This window comes from Mercenaria mercenaria, chromosome 18, assembly GCF_021730395.1.
Source record: "Mercenaria mercenaria strain notata chromosome 18, MADL_Memer_1, whole genome shotgun sequence".
Classification (NCBI taxonomy): domain Eukaryota; kingdom Metazoa; phylum Mollusca; class Bivalvia; order Venerida; family Veneridae; genus Mercenaria; species Mercenaria mercenaria.
The window spans coordinates 50331049-50354589 of NC_069378.1; the positions used below are offsets into that span (position 1 = coordinate 50331049).

The following is a 23541-nucleotide window of genomic DNA, read 5'->3' on the forward strand; positions in this document are numbered from 1 at the left end:
TTGATTATGCTAAATCTGAAACAAAAGCTCAGTCAAAGCAGTGGAAACGAGGTGGTTCCCCACCCCGATAGAAGTTTAAGCTGTCTCCCTCTGCTGAAATTATTTCATGCAAAAAGATCAAGCTTTGACTGCTAGATACTATAGTAGTAGTTTTGAAAAATAACTTGCAAAACATCCAAAAAAAAAAAAAAAAAAAAAAACCCAAAAAACCAAAAAAAAAAAAAAAAAAAAAAACCAAACAACATGAAAAACCTGGTCCCAGGCAATGTTCGTCTTTGCATAACAATGCAAGTGGTAATTGTTGTCCCTCCGTTCTTTGCCCCCCTGCGACTTTTATTTGTTTGCAGAACTAAGAAATGGCTCGCTGGAAACAAATAAGATACCAGGGTGGCTTTGATTTCAGCTGTTGTTCGGTACCTCAGCAGTAGGTCTACTTTTTGGTTTGCAGAGGGAATACAAAAGCTCCCAAGAAGATGGAAAAAGTATATAGACGTAGGTGGCAAAGCATAAAAAGAAATTTCAGGAAAATATATATATATATATATATATATATATATATATATATATATATACGCTATTATGGATGACTTTTGTTTCGGATGGCTGCGTTCTGGCAACGTTGCTATTCCTAATTTAGCACAGAAGTTTATTCAATGACCTGTGAAACTCGGGTAGGCAATATAGGATCGTCATGCCTTCGTTTATTAAATAATGGAAAGAATAAGACAAATGTGCTCATGACAAATATGCAGGCTCACATATTATACATATGTTCTTCATGTGAGTGATCAACTAATACTCGAGACGGAGACTTTAATCATTTAAAACATGTGTTATTTTAGCCCGTGTATACTAGAATGAATATTAAGCATTCAAATGACAATCACTGCACATAGTTTAAGTCACTCTGTTAGCCGAAAATCTTTAAAATCACACAAAAAATCGTTGCACCAAATTACATAATGTCATTTAATTGTTATGCTTTACAATGAAGTCATCTAATAATAAGTTTTTTTTCCAAAGCACTCATACAGTCACGTGTTTAGTTGAGAAAAACTCTTTTTGAATCCATGAAGTTATTCAATGATACTAATTTCAAGACTATGGCATGAAGACAAGTGGTGCCGACGATGAAGTTATGATAGGTTGACTGTGCAAGACAATTCCGAAAGAATATGACCTAAGAAAATCAACTCCTGTCTATAGACTGAATTGTATGCCAAATCGCATGTGCTGACTTAGGAAATTAACGTTATTACTGCACGAAAAGAGGTTATACGTCCGCGGAATAATTTCACGCGGGTGTAGCCAGAATGAATTATTCTTGGGTCATAGAACGGTTTTTTGTTTAATAGTATTTTATTGTATTTGTTATTAGGCATATATACAATAATATAGACACAAAAGTAACAGATACAAATGGATTGGACCAAGAAGTATATCAACATCAGCAAACTGCCCGTTCCACATATAACTGATTTGAGTAAATTAATTTAAGAGGAAAAAAAAGATTTTTAGATCTTGGATTCCATGATGAATCAGGCAGATGCAATCATAGGTCCGGAGATATGGCCCTTGATTGACCAAAGAAAGAGCAAAAATTTGTGTTTTCTTTTACCTTGTGAACACGGTAGAAGGGACATTTTACATTTTAACCACTCTTACATACAACTTAAGTCAAAATAAGATCTCGGTTCCTCTTAAAAACCAGCTTGATTCTTTCATGGGTGTTAGAGGTACTGCCCTTGAAAGGGGCAAAAGTCTTTTTTTTGCCCTTTCAGTCATATAAAGGTTTCATCTTTGCTTTGATTTGATACAAACTTGCATAGAATGTTTATCTAGATGATCTCTATGCCAATTTTGAAACTGAGTCATGTGGTGTCAAAAACTAGGTCACCAGGTCAAATCAAACGAAAAGCTTGTTAATACCCTTAGGCTAGAGGCCTCATTAATAAACATGCCTTTATTAAACTTGGTCAGAAAAGTCATCTTGATGATTCCTATGCCATATTCGCAACTGGGTGATGTGTAATCAAAAACTATGTCACCCGCTTTAATCTAAGGAAATGCTTGTTTACCCTCTGGAGGCCATATTTTTGACCCTATATTCATGAAACTTGGTAAGAATGTTTATCTTGAGGATTCCTATGCCAAGTTTGAAACTGGGTCATGTGGGGTCAAAAGCTAGGTCATCACTCAAATCAAAGGAAAAGCTTGTTAACACTGTAGAGGCCACAATTACGACTCTTCATGAAATTTGGTCAGAATGTTTATCTTGATGATTCCAATGCAAAGTTTACCAGGTTAGCGATATAGGGTCATCACGACCCTCTTGTTATTGAATTTCTTCTTTCTATTCATCCTCGTACATGGATCCAACGTTTTATACTGTTAACGAACTAAATGAAATTATTGTGCAGCTTTGACTTCAAACCGCAATCACAAATATTATATACATCAGTAGCTGGTGCATTCATAATCTTCATTATAATAATTTTTCAGCTGATGCATATAGCAGACACCAAGACCGCTTTCGGTGAAACCTCTTTCAAAGAAATGTGGGACAAAATAGCGGAGGTAAATCCTAAAATTACACATATATTAAATTTCTTCTGACTTTCAAGACAAGCATGTTGTGTGAAGTTAATAATGTCATATATCATTATGTAAGGAGATTTTAAAACCTGGCCTTATAACATAAGATTAATTCAATAAGTAGCATCTTCAAACTTTTAAAGAACTTTCATCATCTAACAAACACTGTAGGAATTCAGACTTAAGTGCAAGAAAGTGCAACCACTGTTGTTATAAGGGTGATGAAACAGCATTATGTCAGTAGTTAAACTGGAACGAAATCGAAATTACTCAGGTCTGGGCAGTTAGATTTGGCAACTGCACGGCTTTTTCCTCTTCCAGAAATTACTGGACGACTAGCTAAATTATCGTCTAGGATAATACATATGCCCCGTACACAATATTTTGTTCTACTTTATTCATAGACTATTAAGTCATACTTAAGTTTTTTTAATAAATCAAGGTAACAATTTATTGTTTGAAAATTGGCGGTATGGATTTTTATCACAAAAACGCTAGAACTAGAGGTAATCCTCATCCAATCAAAAGATATTATTATAAATAAGACATTTCGTCAACATTTAGCTTTTAGATATTCTGCTCCTTTTTGTAAGGGCTACATGGGTGGATGTTTTTCCGGGAAATCTGTACAGCATTAATTACGAATGAATTTTAGATGTTTTAGTAGCTTCATATATATATATTCAACGTATCCTCGAGATCTAGTTAACTTTCAGAGAGAGAAAATATAGCTTTTCTGGTCCCAATCAGTTAAACAGACTAAAATATCACTACTGATTTGTGAGACATGAAAACAGAGATTTGAGTATATATATGCAAATGTTGAACCAGTACGAATGTGTAGTACAATTTTGGCTCGTATATAAAGCAGCATCGAAACTAATCATATTGGGTTAGTGGACTTGCTGTGGCATGTGCGTGTTCGTTTATACTGCTAGGCGTTTTGCCGTAATTGGTCTGGTATATTGTGGTGGTGATTTAGTTCGTATACATTCTCTCTACTATATATCTATATATAGTAAAATATGACACCAGGATTTCAAAAGTCAGTTGCAAAAAATCCAAAATGGTGGCCAACATGGCGACGCGTTGATTTATTAAGTAACTTCTTTCGCCTGCTGGTGTTATTGTTATTTTACAAAACTGGAATTTATTTTAGGTATCTTTATCTCAATCGCGATTCGGAAAAAGATATATGAATGCTTACCGATCATATATGTGTCTGTCCGTCCGACTGTTTGTCTTAGGAGAAGTCAAATAGTCTAATTGTCAACTCCCCGCCTTGTTATCTTAAACTTACTCCATGAACATTGATTTTGACCTTACCGAAATGTCCATCCTATTGTTTTGTCTGTTTTGTTGAGTTTTATACCACACATTGCAATATACTAATTAAGATCATATGGTCACTTTCCACTTTTTAAATACTTGTGGGGAAGAAAGACCTGAGGGGTACCTCCTGACATCATAAATCCTATTGTTTTGATAATTTGCTAACAAGTGAGTAACTATTATTTCATATTGTTACTGATAAATGGTGTTTAACTTCATTATTTCTGAATATTTTATAGCAAGTATATTTGCTCATGTCTTTAGAATTTTTCAAGTTTCGCTTCCATGAGGATTATTCTTGATATAGGTCATGATTGATCTCCTCTTGATGTTTATACCCCCACTGAACGAAGTTCGGATGGGGAGAGTGGTATATAGGAGTGAGCTTGTCGGTCTGTTGGTGTTCATGGTTTCCGGACAATAACTTATGAAAGGCTTGACATATTTGAATGATGTTTGGTACACATGTGTAACTCATAAAATACAAATCATTTTCGACTTTGAGATCAGTAGATCGAAGGTTAAGGTCACAATGATCTGGAAACAGTTAAACAGTTTCCGAATGATAACTTGAGAATGCTTGTGCCTAGGGTCATGAAAGTTAAGAGGGAGATTGGTCATGACCAGCAAATGGTGCCTATTGAGTTTGATGTGAATAGGTCAAAGGTCAAGGTCACAGTGACCCGGAACAGTTAAACCGTTTCCAGACACTAACTTGAGAAAGGCCTGAAAGATTAAAAATATTTTAGTACACAGTTATAACATCATAAAATGCAGGTCAGATTCGACTTTGAGGCCAGTATGTCAAAGGTCAAGGTCACAATGGTCCAAAACGGTTTTTGGATGATAACTTGAGAATAAATGGGCGTATAGGATCATAAAAGTTGACAGGTAGGTTGGTCATAACAAGCAAATGATTCCTATTGATTTTGAGGTCAGTAGGTCTAATTTCAATATCACAGTGACCCAGCAAAGTTAACCGTTTCCGGATGATAACTTGAGAACGCTTGGGCCTAGGATCACAAAACTTGATAGGGAGGTTGACCATGACCATCAGATGACCATTATTTATTTTGAAGTCTGTAGATAAAAGGTCAATGTCACAGTTATCCGGAACAGTTAAACCGTTTACGGATGATAACTTAAGAATACTTAAGCTTAGGATCATGAAAGGTAACAGGAAGTTTGGGCATGACTAGCAGATGAACCCTACTGATTTTGAGGTCAGTAGGTTAAAGGTCAAGGTCACAATGACCTGGAACAGTTGGACTTTGATACTGACTTACTTCTGTGACAATGCCGTATTGTGGGGTTAAGATTCGTCACACCTGTGACAGCTCTAGTTTGTCATGTTTGTTTCAAAATTTGTTTTGCTTCCGAAGGATCATCTTAAATATTGTATTGACTATCACCGCAGCGATATCTAAGTAAGCGTGGCGGTCATAAGAAGTCTTCCCGAACTTGGATTCAGGGTTGTTTTGTTTTCTGGTCCTTTGGGATCATGTAGTCCATTTAAAAGCTATGTAATAATATACCGTTTAAGCCTGTGATAGGGGCCGTAAGGGATGATGCAGTTGTCATTACCTCTCATGAAAAGACTTAGTCATATCGAGTCTGCTGTTATTTTGTTTTGTTGCATTCGTTACTTACAAAGGATCATATTACAAATTTTATTGATTGTAATAATACAAATTGGATAGCCACAGGTCGTACAACACAACAAATGCGTCTATTCTAATGAGGTCATGAACACCTCAAACTCTTCGATGCACCTGCTTTAGCAGAACTCTGTTGTAAAAGTAAATTGGATAGAATCTATGATCCAAAAGGATTATCAATAATAACAAAACTGAGTCCAAGTACGGAACATATTTGTAGGCCACCACATGGCACTAATGACTACCATGGTGATAGTGTAAAAACTAAAAGATGATCTTTGTAAGCTAAGTATACAATCAAGCAAACTCAGCGTACTTTCGGCTGATTAAATCTGTTCAAAGAAAAAGGAAAAACCCTTGATGGGTATTTCACATTTCATTGCCTTTTATGAACAAACTCAATCTTCTAACCTGTTATTTCGTTTGACGGGACTTTTGGTATACTTTATCAAAGCAAGGCTGTTTTAGAGTTTCGTTAACAAGAAAGAGAGGGGATGTTACTATCAAAATGTTGTCGTTGGTGTTTTGTATATTCATACTAACTAGATATAATGTGCGTACTTGAGGCCTCCGTGGCAAAGTAGGTCATTGATTTCGACTCTGACCGATGTGGGTTCGAACCTAGCTCGGGACGTTGAATTCTCCATGTGAGTAAGCCATTCAGATGGCTTACAGAAGGTCTTTGGTTCTATCCAGGTGCCCGCCCGTCATTAGATATTGTCCGTTGTAGTACCTTGGGCTTCCGCCACCATCAAAAGCTTGAAAGTCGCCATATGACCTATAATGGTGTCAGTGTGACGTTAAGACAAACATAAACAATAAAACATACTTACAAAAGGATTGTTAACTCGTATTCCAACACGTATTATTTCTTCATTATTTAAGGTCATTAAAAGACTTGGGGCGACTTGTAAACTTCTAAGCTTGGAAACGGACATCAACAATCTTCTGAATGATCCTTTGGATTTTGAACGAGAGCAGGAGCTACAAAACGAAATTGAAAGACTGAAGAGAACTATTGAAGAGTGGATGTATATAGATAACAAAATTGATTCAGTTCTTCAGAAGATTGACGGGATAGATAAGAAACTTAATGGTAGTTTTATTTATCTATTGATTTTTTTCTCAGTAAATATAGGGAAACTGTTTATATTTGCATACTTTTCTATAAATTATTTATTTTCACTTACCAGTTGTAAACATTCAACATTACAACTTTGCTTCATTAATCAAGGAAAAAATGTTATATTGAAAGATGCACTCAGTATACCAAGACTCTTTGCAATAACAACTCATAGCTTCACTCTCGTATTTAATCTTATTTCAGGTACTGAAAGAGATGAGTGAAATTATATTTCAAATTAATAACATGTTATGATTAGTTTATAGGACCTATATTTAAGCAATATCTGCTCCATTTTTCTGTGTATTCATTCGTCTTTCTTCTAATCTAGATTGCATAATAAATGTAGGAACACAATATTGTTTCCATATAGAAACTTGGCTTCTAATCCATATTCTGACAAGATACACATTCGCCTACAAATACATCACTGTTTATTAAAATATTTCACTGGTTGAAGGTGCAGATGGAAATATCTTGCTCGATGGTAACTGTTTTAGCGAACTTGCAAAGTTACCGCAAAACAGTTACCCGAGAGTCAGATATTTCCATTCGCAAATCAACTAGTGATATAAACTTTTTTTTACCATGTCTTATTTTTTCAATAAATAGAAGAAATAAAATAAAACGAATGCTATTCTTTTAAGCACTATTTTATCATAGTAGCGCATGAATTTACGCATTCATTCATAAAAAGCAGCAAGTGTGTCATCTTACACCCTGAGGTTTTCAAGTACTGACCAATGCACGGGAAATTTGTTCGGTTTTAGGCATGACTTCAAGCAGAATTATAAAATTGTGACAATATCTGTTTATACTTTTGCCTATAATTATTGTCCCCGCCTTTTCAAAGTTAAAATTGGGACACAGAAATGGACTGTGTCCTCCATCTAAAAGTTTTGAAGTTACTTTGTACAAGTTCTACCTTTAATGAACATCCAGGTCAAATGTTAACAGGGTATGTATCATGTCATGTAGGTAACTCTGGTAATTGTAAAGGGATTTTACAAGTACTTGGCATAAATATTACATATAATGAGAAGCTATGTCTAGCGCTAGACCAAAATCACACTTTTATGTGAAATGTTAAGTGTCTGGTCGATAACACTAACATGCATCAAGGGATTTAACACCCCGCCCAAATCTTAAAGGTCAAGGTCAAACATAATAGCCGTTTATTGCTTGGTCAATATCCTTACTTTGCACAAACAACCACCGTAACAAGATAATAATATGTCGATTGTAAGGTTCAGTCCTCTAGATCAAGTTCAAGGTCACACTTGCAGATAAAAGGTTTTTCTTGTGTATTTGTTTGATCTGTACCATTTTACACCTTGATATACATTCAAATAACTTGTTAAAGTATTCATCATTACAAGAAAATACATCATATGCGGAACCCAGACCCTTTCTCAAAGGTCAAATGATAATTTTCTTTGTCAGCTGGTACATAATAACCTCCCTTTTATATGATAAAATACAAAACATGTATGTTTTCATCAATGTTAAATGAAATAATATGAAAAATAAGATGATTTTGACTGATAGCTATGAAAAATGAGTTTAATACGGTGTCCGTTTTGTAGTTTTAGTTGTGCATAAAGTCTTAGATGTTTGTATGTCTCGCTCTGCGTACGTGCAAGTGTGCGTATGTGTGAACTTGTGTTTTGGTCGAGTACAAATCCATGCGTGAACAGCTGTCGATTGCGGTCTCGGGAGGCTGCGGTCTTGAACGTGGCTTTTCCTGCTGGATATCTGTAGGATATTTAGCCTTGTTTGTGTTGGTACATAGTTAGAACATGCAAATGGTTTTGTTTTTTCCGTTCTCTTGTTCTTTCGTCCAATTTGTAGTTAGTTCTTAAGTCACAAGTGGTGAATTCTACCATAACTTTACTGTACGCATTTTTATATTAAACATGGTGGGTTATATGGGTATATGCGGGTCTTTTAACACTCGGGATGAGATTTATAAGCAGAAGAATGTTCCTTACCGCATGCTAGGTCTAGGCTTTATGTATGCATATGTCAATGTGGTCATACACGCCGTTGAACTTCAGATTTAATAAAGAAGTATTTTGCAATATTAGACTACAAGGGTCCTGTAACGGATCGTTGATTTTACCATTGTCAAATTTGTGAATATGAGATCTAGCTTTTACACAATTTTCATACCGATTTTCAGATATTTTTGTGCCGTAAGTTTTGCTAAATTCATACAAATGTTAGGTGACTAGTTGTGGAAATGTCCACAAGTGCATATTTCAACTACAAACGTGATACATTATAGGAAGATTATCTTTGGATTCAAACTTACGAAAGTTGTCAACATCTCAAAAATGTTATAGTTACCTATAAATCAGTAAACTGCAAAGTTTCCTCGTTGTAGTCACTTGTGAAGTCTTGTTCGCAATATATTTCATTATCATCCTCGTACTGTATTTGATAAGCAGCAAATTTATTTTCACACTAACATAACGCCACTCCACCATTTCTAGCGTATCTTTCTTCTGCTTCAAACAAATATCCTCTTCGGCCATCCCTGTAACTTTATGTATTAATAACTGAAAACATATCATAAAATTATTTTTTCTGAAAACAAGCATGACATACTTCCTAAAAGTGCATGTGAAAAATTTAAAGCAAGCTTCTCAGTTTCCACATATCTTCTAAAATACTGACCCTATGATCATCAAAGGATTGATCGTAGTAAGGGACAGACATCTTTTGTGTTAGGGTACGTCAAAGGTCAAGGTCAATGGGGTCATATATTATAGTAGTATCGGTTGTTTTATTGCACGCTTCCCATTTTAACTTATTTCTTATAATATGTTTCAGTACTGTGATCCATTTACCCTTGTTACAAACCATGCATAACTGGAATGAAAAGCCAGCAACAAGCATTTTAGAATAACAAAGTGAATTAAATGAAATTTACAGAATACAATATTACAGTAAAATACCCGAAACAAATCATCAAAACACTGAATAAAACTTCTTACTGTTTTTTTCCAGTTTTAATAAGGTTCCACAAACTTTAACCGACACAAAACACTATATGAGCATCTAAAATCACATCAAACCAGCAATCCATTGGAAACAAGTCCTCATAGTTCTGAATTAGGTGGGGGGGGGGGGGGGGGGGCGAGCGTTCTCTTGCTCTACTCTTCTGGTCAGATTGTTTCTTGTCTTTACTGATATAGGATGCATGTTTCGCCCTGAGCTACTGTATGTAATGTACCTTTGAACATGTTTATCATGAAAAGGGTGCTATATAAATTTGGTATAATAATTCCTTCTTTAGATAAAGTTATCATTATTATTAGAAGTAGCATTGATAACATTGGTATCTTAAATATTGCCTATGGCATGCATGGCATTTGCAGTTGTTCTTGAAATGTACACAAAATGAAGGGTATGCTTCCTTTGAAATAACAAAATTAAGAAAGTTAACTAAAATATTTGCCACGTTTAAACGTACTTCTTCGTGTCACGTGCCACTTCATCTTTTGTCTTACTATCTTTCATATATTTCTGAGAACCCCTAGTATCTTTTACAGCAACAACATTAATGTAAAACGTCCTCCAATAATACAGGAACAGTGGTTAGATATATTATCCTTTAATTAATTTAACAATTTCAACTTTTAAAGACCAATGATAAACCTGTAACAAGCATATATGAAACTTGATATATTTATAACTCTTTCTGGTGTTCAATATGTTTAAATACTGTTTAAAAACGCATAAACCAAGTAAAACTTCTTACTTAATATTTGTTTTTTTTCAGGTTTCTTTGCAAGTACTTTGAAATATAACATACTTTCAACACAAGTTTAGGCTAAAGAGATCGAAATTGATTTTTTCCGTTCTTAAAGTCATAAAATTAGATAAAAATGTAATAACTCAGAAACTACGGTATTTCTTCATGAAGACAGACACATATAACATGAACTAATCATACATAAGAAGAATATTTAGTTTTATAAATGACAATCACTCTTTTAATAAATATTATAAATTTTCTATTTTAAATATACGAATACAAAATTTCATTTGATACGGCAAACTATTTAATGGTGAATTTGTTCGTCAAATAAATATGAAGACTTTAATTACAGAACATGGACACGAAGAAATTTGTGCAGATAAATATTTTGTGAAGACAACACAGTATCATGAGGCAAGAAAAGTGCTGCTGAATCAAAAAGTAATTGTTTTGGATGGAGCTCCTGGAGAAGGGAAGACAACAATGGCAAAAGAGCTCATAAATGAGGTATCAGAAAATAAATGCACAGTATTTAGAACAGTTAGAGAATTAGAACATATCAAATTTAAGAATTTAGATGTTAACGGCATATTTATTGATGACATGTTTGGTGCTGCGGTATTTGACAAATATGAAAGCAGAAAATGGCAAAAGATTTGGCCCAGAGTAGAAAAATGGGTGGACGGATCCCAAAACTGTGAGCGATATGTTGTTGTAACTTCGAGAACACATATTTTAAAAGAGGCCATGCAAATAGTGCACAATGCAAATACATTTAAAAAAGAGAATATTTTTACCCTTTCATCCCTCAAACTTCAGGTAGTAGAAAAAAGGGAAATTTTGACGCAACATTTTGAAAAGGCTAGGGATAATTCAAACAAAGAACAAAAAGGCAAAAACACAGACTCTCAGCCCAAAACAATTGACGAAAAGCAGCGTAAATTTTTATATGACACTGATTTTAAAAGCCTTGGCCTTTCTTCTACAATAGGATTTCCAGAATGCGCTAGATTATTTGCAAATAACGCCGACATTTTCAGTAAGGGCATTGAGTTCTTTAAAACACCAATGAAATTCATTAAGATCTGTATGTCAGACATCAGTAAAAATGACGATAACTTTGTAGCATTTTTTGTTCTATGGGCTCAAGAAAACAAAACATTAAACTGTAAAGATCTAGAACTTCCGGTTCCTGAAACGTCTGAAAGGATCAAAGACCCAATATTAAAACTGCAGATTCGGCCTTATGACCAAATCAGAAATATTCGCAAAGTATTGCAACACCATGTCCATGAAAATGGCTTCATTACACTTGACTTTGATGGAAATTTTTATTTTAGCCATAATGTAGTTCGTGATGCTTTTGGATTGATAGCATATGACAAAAATGCCACAGCTGTTCTTGCATATTGCGACGTGGCTTTTATAGACAACTATATCAAGATATCAAATAAAAGGAAACCCGCCTCAGAGCTAGGTATAGAATCAGAAAACATAAACATTACATTACCAGCATTCCGCTATGATCAGCTCAGTCTAAGAATTGCTACTCTGGTTATTCCAGAAAAAGGGACAGCATCAGAAAGTTACTTAGAGAATTATTTAATCTTTAAGAATCCGATGTTTGAAAGTGAACACTTTTGTGCAGTCTTCATCAAAACAAATAACGATGCAAGAAATCTGAAGACACTTCTTACAATAGAGTTGAGGACAATTACATCTGAGTTGAACAAATATAAATTTCTAAACCGTAAAACACGTGACACAGCGATAAGATTACCTTCATTCTTACTTTGGCAGACTAAAAAGTTGCATCCCTTGGTAAAGCTATTCTTTTCCGAAATGGAAAACTATCAGATAGAAGAATTAGAGAAAGAGCTGTTTATCGGTATGTTTATTGGCTCAATGATTGGTTCGCATGAAATTGTAGAATTTCTTGTTGAAAGAGGAGGTAAAGTTAAATACAAAATGATCCTTCTAGCTTATGAAGCTTTAAGCGATTCAAGATTGAATGCCGAAGAGACTAAAAACACAATAAACTTTTTGCAACACCGCATTGGTTTAGCTGAACCGGACGGTAATTATCGGATTCATATCGCTGTACTTGCTGGCTGCTTAGATATAGTTAAAGAAATGCTTACAAAAGATCCATTGCATGCACAAAAAACTCTCACATCAGCAAATGGTGATGATTTAGATAGAGCATCACTGTACCATATTGCAGCATGTAAGCAAAATGATGTTATCATTAACTTTTTGGAAAACAAACTTGATTCCAAGGTTTATGACGCCAAAGGCAGATCTCCGTTTTTGTATGCCATTTATATGGGCAAACATAAAGTTGTGGAAACGCTTCTTAAAATTGCCAATAAAAACGGTGACGAAATGACCCCCGATAACGACAAAAACACACCATTGCATATTGCAATAAGGAAGTCTGTCGAACAGAAAGATGAAGCTATTAGGAACGTGTTTAGAGATCTTTCGATCAAAATATGCAAAACATGCACAAAAAACACACACATGGAAAATTCACAAGGCAAAACACCTCTGCACGTAGCGTGTGAGTTAGATGCAACGGAAGTAGTTGAAGAACTATTCAAAACGAACTTTCATATCGCTGAAGAGGAACGATTACTTATGCATAAATTCGTAATGAGTGACAATAAAAAAGCCATAGAAATATTACTAAAGCATGGCTTTGATCACACAATTACCGAAAAAGGCAGAACTCCCATTCAGCTTGCTGAAGTACAAAATAAAACGCAAGTTGTTGATATAATACGAAAATATGAACAATGTCAGAATCCTCCGCCATGTCTAAAAATAGATATAGATAAACCAACAGACGCAAAGTATGTGGTCACTGCAAAAACCTGATATAGATATCATTGAGACCATTTGCATGTAGTCGTGATACAAATTGTCGACAGCTGAATACTACTTAAAGTGGCACTCGCAAACCTCTTCGATATATTAACGAACATTATTCGTGTTGCTATTTTACGGATACGAATGATATAAAGTACAGCATAAAAACTATTACATTACTTTTAAGCTTCAGTGATAAACAAATATGCTACAAGCTTTTAGAACTCACCTATTCAGTTTGTTCTATTTCTATTATCATTTATAAGCACCAGAAAATACTTTCTAAGAAAAGAAATTTGGCGTGCTTCTTAAACTATTGCATAGAAAATCCCCAAAACAGAATTATCGAAATCATTTTCAAGGCAAAAACTTACTATTTACCTGCAACGTTGCATTACTTCAAATGCATTTCTTTAATTATTTACAGTCAAAATACAACAATGCATATCATGAAAATATACACATACATATACACGGAGTGGCACCTGAGGGGCCTCCCTCCACCATCAAAGTTGGAAAGTCGCCATATGACGTATAACTGGGTCGGTGCGACGTTAAACCCCACAACCTCCCCCCGCCAAAAAAAAGATAAATTCTTAGACAAAGTAAATATAAACAAAGAGGACAAAAGAAACAAATAACGGAACATATCGGGACAGTCGTCTTTGAACGGTCAGTCGCAAGTACACGACTGAAAATGAAAATCGGTTATGATAACTGGTGCGAAACAAACCTTCGGCTAAAGTTACAATGCAGAATAAAAAATAGTCTCCGACGGATAAAACCCTAACACAGGCTTAGATAGAAATTAAATATCATTAAATATCACACATAGCTTTAAAAGTTATGTCCTGTTAGATGATGTCAGTTCAAGGTAATGATAATGCAAAAGAATAAGTGTGCGAGAAAAACATTGTTTAATTTTTTTTTGGTTGTTAGTTACGGGCTATCCCGTTACTTTAATTATGGATCAAATGATTGCATGTACACCGCCATATGAACACATCTGCGGATGTCTTTGAATTGTAATTTTGTACTCGTAAAATGTTTAAATGTTGAATTCTAATCAACATAGAACTATATTAATCAATGAACCAATAAATCATTATTATTTCAAAAGTTATGCCAAGGTTACATTTTTTTTACTCTTCGAGCCCCTCTTATTTTATATTTGTTCAATATTTTGTCTTGACACTATAATTCGGCTGAGATTGATACAGCCATAGCTAGCGCCAAACATGTCATAACAACATATCTGCAGCTGTCTTTGAATTGTATATATATATTGCCAACACATTTTCAAAGTATTAATCTTTCATTAATATGACTATAACATTTAGCGGACATAACACAATCCGACAATACATATACATATTAAAATTGGATTGTGTTATGTCCGATAAATGTTATAGTCATATTCATGAAAGATTAATACTTTGAAAATGTGTTGGCAAGTGAGCACAGTATACATGTAATAAAAGTACAGCATCTATTGTTATAGTATACACTGTTTCAACATTCTTGTGTTTTGTAGATATAATTACTTCATTATCAGTTGCAAAACTATATTGTAAACTTTAAGCCACGTGTGTTCCTAGATATGGAAATGTTTTTGAAGATGCATTTTTAAATTGAATTTGGGACTGTAACAAACAGAATCGGTGACTACATCACATATACCAACTTTCATTTTTGTGATATCTATTTTATTGCAATGCTAAAGGAGGTCACTTAGCGACTTGAAAATTTTGAAGAGTGAGTGCAGGAACACGTTTGGCCTGCTAAGTTTTTTTCAACAGATATTTTGGTGTAATCTTTCGTAGTTTAGTCGCTTTTAGTTATTTGATTTAAACAGTTTGACAAAAAGCTGTTTTACATCAAAGGGGCAATAATCTTTCAGCCGAACTGTTGAACGAATCCAAAACTCTGCTAAATTTTCGCTAGAGGCTTCGGCAAATAAAGTCAAATCTATAAAAGATAGAACTTTTGTCTTGTGTTATGGATGTATTTGCATAACAGTACTATTGTTTGTATTTTTTGCTATATGTAAAGCGCCTTTGAACGTGTTTATCATGAAAAGGGCGCTATATAAATCTGGTATAATAATAATAATAATAATAATAATTGTGTATATATAAACTCAGAGAGCACTGAAACGCCTCAAGCATATATGGCAAATATATTGGCGTAAAGAATTTTCCTACAAGTTTGCTTCAGAGCATGCGCATAATCATATTACTACAAAATTTAATCGTTTTAAATGACATACATTAGAGAAGTGCTGCGAATATTTGCACGAGGCGCTCTTAATATAATAATATCTTTTTCACGTCCTACTACCAATTGAGCCCTACGCCAAAAATCAATAGTCTGTAATTTAATTGAGGAAAAAGTTCTAAAAATAAGCCATGCACACTTTAACTCCTCCAAAATCAGGTATGAATATAAAGACAACATAGACAGACAATCACTGCGTTACAAATGTGTGTATATGTTTACGGTATGATCAGACATCCTTTGATAAATATATGTCCTAACAATACAAACTACAAGAAATGACATGACCTGCCAGGTCTTAAAAGGGAAAGAAACCACCAGAACATACGGGTTGGCAGTAAATTTCCATTGGCGATAATGGTATCCTGTACTATGATCTTTCGACATGTCAATCATTATTTTAAAAAGTCTTCTCATACTTGTCCATACCAGCGTGACTTTTGGAGGGACAGAACGTTAGTATTATATGACGGACATTTGAAAAGTTGTTCACAGACGAGGATCGTTTGTTTGATGCTTTTGGTGAAATCATTTTAATCTATTTGAATTACTTTCAATCGGGCCGAATAAGATGACATTTACATCACTTTTAAACGTCCAATAAAAACAGATTAATGTTAATAAATATGTATATTTTTGTTAAAATAAGCAGCAATATATTTTTGATATTCAGTTAATATTTATAGCATTTTACATTTTGTTTTGCTTTTTGTAAAAGCTTAAACCTTATACAATTGTTTTGCATGTAACTTTATAAGAACAAGTCACCTTATATTATAAATATTCTTTTGAGTTTTGTACATTTACATATTTGATAATGATTTGCAAATTCTTTGTCCAGTTTTTTATGTCTAGCAATTATTTTTATGTGGAGACTGAGAGCTGAGAGTTTTCATTTAATTTATGAATGTGAAGTTTAAAATAAGCTTATCTCTTGACGACTCTATTTTAATAATTATTGACATTATTATTGATTAATCATTTATTGATTATTGATACTTTTATTGGCTAAAAGCCTTGTGATAATAAATAGATGTATTAACTCTTTATCATTTTCATTTTATTTTGTTAAGAAGGCACAGAAATAAAACAATTTTTAGATAACATAATTATTTATTTGAGTTTTAGTTCAATTTACAATCAAAATATTCTCTGAAACCATTAAGTGAAAATTGATTAAACTTCATTGGACAGTTCTCCTTAAAGTACTTTAAACTTTTAATGTTCCGCTCGGCTGTCCACTTATATCAAGAACACGACGGTTCTAGAAATAGTTTCATTTCAGTTTTATTTCATACGCCGTGCGAAGCAGTGCACAACTGAGATTGATACTTGGATAGTGGTAACATATACAACACTATTATTGTAATATTTAAAGCCTGCTCAATATAAAAGGATCCATTCTACAAGAAGGTGGTGTCAAATAATTTTATTTACTAGTGTTAGCACATACCACGATACCGCAAATTTCATTATATTATTAAATGTGATTAGATTGGGTGGTATTTCAACTGTGTATCTGTAACGTTCAGTAAGATATTATGCTCTTGAAGGTGCGTATGAATGTCAAACCTCTGAACTTGTTTTTTCAATGAGTGGAATCCAGAAAGTATTGTAAAGTTTTTGTCGTATATTAAAAGCTGAATAGTATAATCGCATAGCTACATGTACAACTATGCGGACACGAAGTATTCATCGCTAGTATAGTTATTTTGATTTAGTATTAGTTTATTACATTGTTATCAAATTCCTTCCTTTCATTTTAACTTATGCAATGTATTCATATGTCGTGAAAAGTCATATGTATTTAATTTGCATAGATCTAAATATTGCCTGAACAATATCAATAAAATTAGCTATATATTACATGTCTTAGTCTATTTTTAGCTCGTATATCGAAATATAAGTATCTGTTTGAATCAGTATTTTACCTATATTGTGTCGGTGTTCCAAGACATCTGTTTTAAGATCTTATCAAAAACACACTTCTTGTACAGTTGAAATGATCCATAAATAGATGGTGTTTAACAACAAACACCTACACTGAACCGGTTCTTGAAGGTTTGCATTCCACCGTTGCAAAGTATGTGACAAGGGTGGGCGTACCGGTGACAACAACTATCAGAACAAATCAACACCCTTTACAATATTTACAAATTTATTTACCTAAAATGATTATTAACAATGAATAAATGATATTATTAAGTAGAAAAAAACTGATTATAAGAAAGAAAAACTATCAGAGTACAGTATCTCTAGATACAAAGTTCTATCACTGACAGTTTCGTTGTAACGTGACGTGGCACAGATGTTTCAGTTAATTTCGAACTTTAAGTAGCACAAAAAATATAACATATCTTCAAACAAAGTCCCTTTAAACCGTGAATACGTTGACTCCGTTTTGGCTCCCTATGATGGTAGGTGATTGCATCCATGAGCTGACTTCAGAGGATAACAAAAATCATCGTCTTTGCGGTTTACGGCACAACCATTGGACGAAAGCTCTGCGCTGGGAAAATCACATCCAGGCGAGTAAAGACAGATGAACCTTGGGTATTGTACTTCCGGGTTGTGACATCATCAGCAGGTAAAAATCGTCTGGCGGAAGAAGCTAAAATATATAACATATGGTAAGCACCATATCAAAACAAATAAGTCAGGGCATAAAACTGCTCCTTTGGGTACACCATACCTCCGTAGGCTCCCATAAATAATACGTGCTACTTATATAAAATATATGTGCTACTAAGTTCATACGTCACGTGATTAAAATACGTCACTAATTACTTCCATTATTACAAAAATTAATTACTTAAAAGACTAAAGTTAAGATATGAAAAAGATATGAAAAGTTTATGATGAAAACTTATTGATACGGAAATGATAAACTGCAGCTATTATTTACAACTACAAATTAACAAAATTCAATGCAAATCAAACGTTATTCATAGTTGGCATCAATATAACATAAAATGCCATACACAAAGCGGACGCTGTTTAGATGTGCTATAGACTGGCACACAATTAATTTCAAATTACAATAACATATTATATGCATGGTATTAGACTTGCCATATAAATTTATACATTACAGTGCAATGCAGTATCGGCGTTCCATAACAACGAAATGTTTTACAAATTTTTAGAAAAAGAGTACTTTACAATTATCATGATACACAAGTTTCAGTACAAATCTTACAGCTAAGAAACGAAACATTTTAAACTCCTCTTTCGAAATATTTACAAAAGTCTGAAAAATTTAATAAATTATCCTGACATACCAAGACTAGCCAAAATCACATGCCGAAAAGTAAATGTTACAGAATTCTATAGAATGAACAAAAATTTACCAAATAAAAATCATAATTCAAAAATCATACAAAAATCTACCAAATAAACTTCTTACCTCGATCGAGCATAAATTTCTAGCAAGAAAAATCAGTTTGACATAGATTCGTCTAATGTCGAAATGTGGTGTGCGCTAGGCATATCTAGTTCAGTCTATTTGTAGGGTAATGTCCCGCCAAATACTAAATTTCATGGGACTCACGGCTAATGCGTGGACTCCGACTATTAGCTTTTCCACGTGAATCATGATATAGCCGGGAAATCTGACTACTTTGGCGCGGATTGAAATTGACAATTTGAGGCCCGTTATGGTGGTTTTGGGGATAAAAACATGATTACTGAAGTTTATAAAATATCAACTTTCTTGTTACTGAACCGAATTTAATAAAATTTACATGGAAATTTAAGTTATGAAATACAAAAAAACATTAGAGGTATTTTATGCGGGAAATCTGACATTTACCTCAATAACGCAAAAATTTACAAAAAGATGATGCAATACCTGCATTTACACTACAGATACAATAAGGCCCGTATGTCAGTTTGTGACAAAGTACATGTTGTCATGATCATACCTCCGAAAGAGTTTTATAGGAGTCATCCCTCGGTCGGTCATGCGATCATGTCGGTTCGTTGCACAAAGATTGTGGCGTAAATGACTCCAACACTTTAAAAGGGATTGCAATGAAATTGCATGCACATGATCATCATAAACTGTATTTGTGCATGACAATTTATTAGGGCTGGTGCAGAGTCAATAACCATTGCGTTTAGCCAAACTGCCACTGAAATTATTGGTACATGGGAGTCCTTAGAGCTAACTATTTCCACATTTGAAAAGTGTATTTCATGCTTACAGTAGTTCTTGCTTGAAGGAGGAGAAATAAAATTGTGATATTTGTCTTTAAATTAATTTTTGGCCTTATATGTTCAGTGACGGTGGTTTATAATCCCTTAACCATATAACAAAAAGCCATATTTATAAGTGAAACAATTTGTTTCAAACATCTGAACACGGTTCGCCCAAGCAGTGAATATCATATAAAATGAAAAACGTTTGGGTATTATTAGTTACACTGCTTGTTGGTGACATGATAAGGGATATACGCTGTCGAGGAAATCCATATCAGGCGAGAGCGAAGTTCGAGCCTGATATGGATTTTCGAGACAGCGTATATCCCGTATCCTGTCACCGACAAGCTGTGTAACGATTTTATCTCGCCGACTACCCTTTACTTACATGCTATAATCTAATATTTTGTAAATTAACAAAGCTGCAGCCATTTTTTTTAAAATCAAAATTCATATATGAAATGTACTAGCAGGATATGGAATATATTCTGTCTCCACGTGACGTCTATTGACCAATAGAAATGCAAGAAACTTGTAGGAGGCAAGATAAAGAGTTTTAACCGTAACTGAAAGCCTAAATAATAATAGATAGTGGGTAAGGCATTTCATTCGTTTGTAGTAATTAGCTTTATGATCAGTTTTGTTGAACTAAAGACCTTGTAAATATTTATACTTTATACTTTATATGTGTTTATACTTTCTAAATATAACAAAACAGATAAAATCATTTGACAAATTGGAATAACTTTTCACAAAGCGTCAAAGAAGATTCTTGAAAATTATAGAACGCATCTAAGCAGAACAATTGCCTTATAAGTAAGCCTTATATATGCTATATTTCACTAAATTTATCATGCAAAGTATCAAAAAGTATTTAAAAAATATATATGTCTACAGAGCTTAGGATGTATCTGTTTCGTGTTAGGTGTTTTTCGTTAAATAATGCGATAATAATAATAAAGGATAAAATAGTGAAAACGGTAAATAAATCTTCCACACAGACGGTTCTAAGGAAATGTTATCCTCAGATTTAGATAAATCTTAAACATCGTGAAAAATATTCAGCTGGACAAGTCCCAGAACGATGTCTTCTCAAACGGAAAGCAGTGCTTATATGTTTTTATGGATGATCAGTTAATCAATACAAGACAAAGTAAAACTATTAGACAACAAGTGTAAAACAAACAAATAAAAGAACACATTTCGGCACCATCATAGAACGGTGTAAACACCACTAGGGAGTTTAAACTAAACCATCACTCTTAGTCCCTACCATGATTCAGAGTTATAGAACAATTTAGATGAAAGTTATCTGTAGCATGTGAATCCATTATACATTAAACCTCAGTAGCTTCTCGTTTCTTGAGGTAAATGAGCGTGGTAATCTTACATTAATTCGTTAAGGGTTTTCACACACGTCTGATGGATTTAAATGCAAATCTGACATCGTTTTCTATCTTTCAACTGAGGTCGAAAATTATTTTCATTTTAGTCTGCTATTATTCTGCTTAGTTGCATTCTATGCTTCCAAAGAATCTTTTTTTCTCCAGATTTTGTTGTTTACCTGCGTTTAAAACATTGTCATGACGTCACTCCTTTGACTCGCAGTACTGTAAATTTTAATATTGGACTGCTTTCAATGGGACTCAGTACAGTATTTCCACGTGGAGTCCAATATTGTTTTAATATTGGACTGCTCTTAATATAATAATATCTTTTTCACGTCCTACTACCAATTGAGCCCTACGCCAAAAATCAATAGTCTGTAATTTAATTGAGGAAAAAGTTCTAAAAATAAGCCATGCACACTTTAACTCCTCCAAAATCAGGTATGAATATAAAGACAACATAGACAGACAATCACTGCGTTACAAATGTGTGTATATGTTTACGGTATGATCAGACATCCTTTGATAAATATATGTCCTAACAATACAAACTACAAGAAATGACATGACCTGCCAGGTCTTAAAAGGGAAAGAAACCACCAGAACATACGGGTTGGCAGTAAATTTCCATTGGCGATAATGGTATCCTGTACTATGATCTTTCGACATGTCAATCATTATTTTAAAAAGTCTTCTCATACTTGTCCATACCAGCGTGACTTTGGAGGGACAGAACGTTAGTATTATATGACGGACATTTGAAAAGTTGTTCACAGACGATGATCGTTTGTTTGATGCTTTTGGTGAAATCATTTTAATCTATTTGAATTACTTTCAATCGGGTCGAATAAGATGACATTTGCATCACTTTTAAACGTCCAATAAAAACAGATTAATGTTAATAAATATGTATATTTTTGTTAAAATAAGCAGCAATATATTTTTGATATTCAGTTAATATTTATAGCATTTTACATTTTGTTTTGCTTTTTGTAAACGCTTAAACCTTATTATACAATTGTTTTGCATGTAACTTTATAAGAACAAGTCACCTTATATTATAAATATTCTTTTGAGTTTTGTACATTTACATATTTGATAATGATTTGCAAATTCTTTGTCCAGTTTTTTATGTCTAGCAATTATTTTATGTGGAGACTGAGAGCTGAGAGTTTTCATTTAATTTATGAATGTGAAGTTTAAAATAAGCTTATCTCTTGACGACTCTATTTTAATAATGATTGACATTATTATTGATTAATCATTTATTGATTATTGATACTTTTATTGGCTAAAAGCCTTGTGATTATAAATAGATGTATTAACTCTTTATCATTTTCATTTTATTTTGTTAAGAAGGCACAGAAATAAAACAATTTTTAGATAACATAATTATTTATTTGAGTTTTAGTTCAATTTACAATCAAAATATTCTCTGAAACCATTAAGTGAAAATTGATTAAACTTCATTGGACAGTTCTCCTTAAAGTACTTTAAACTTTAAATGTTCCGCTCGGCTGTCCACTTATATCAAGAACACGACGGTTCTAGAAATAGTTTCATTTCAGTTTTATTTCATACGCCGTGCGAAGCAGTGCACAACTGAGATTGATACTTGGATAGTGGTAACATATACAACACTATTATTGTAATATTTAAAGCCTGCTCAATATAAAAGGATCCATTCTACAAGAAGATGGTGTCAAATAATTTTATTTACTAGTATTAGCACATGCCACGATACCGCAAATTTCATTATATTATTAAATGTGATTAGATTGGGTGGTATTTCAACTGTGTATCTGTAACGTTCTGTAAGATATTATGCTCTTGAAGGTGCGTATGAATGTCAAACCTCTGAACTTGCTTTTTCAATGAGTGGAATCCAGAAAGTATTGTAAAGTTTATGTCGTATATTAAAAGCTGAATAGTATAATCGCATAGCTACATGTACAACTATGCGGACACGAAGTATTCATCGCTAGTATAGTTATTTTGATTTAGTATTAGTTTATTACATTGTTATCAAATTCCTTCCTTTCATGTTAACTTATGCAATGTATTCATATGTCGTGAAAGTCATATGTATTTAATTTGCATAGATCTAAATATTGCCTGAACAATATCAATAAAATTAGCTATATATTACATGTCTTAGTGTATTTTTAGGTCGTATATCGAAATATAAGTATCTGTTTGAATCCGTATTTCACCTATATTGTGTCGGTGTTCCAAGACATCTGTTTTAAGATCTTATAAAAACACACTTCCTGTACAGTTGAAATGATCCATAAATAGATGGTGTTTAACAACAAACACCTACACTGAACC

The 23541-nt window shown here is 33.5% G+C and overlaps 1 protein-coding gene across 1 annotated transcript; it reads left to right on the plus strand.

Moving 5' to 3' along the window:
- Positions 1-356: 356 nt before the first annotated feature.
- Positions 357-14628, plus strand: LOC128550573 (uncharacterized). Its single transcript, XM_053529833.1, has 5 exons — positions 357-424; positions 1379-1436; positions 2503-2577; positions 6471-6681; positions 10827-14628. The coding sequence occupies exons 1-5, from the start codon at positions 357-359 to the stop codon at positions 13352-13354; spliced, it is 2940 nt and encodes a 979-aa protein (XP_053385808.1). The 3' UTR covers positions 13355-14628.
- The last annotated feature ends 8913 nt before the right edge of the window (positions 14629-23541 follow it).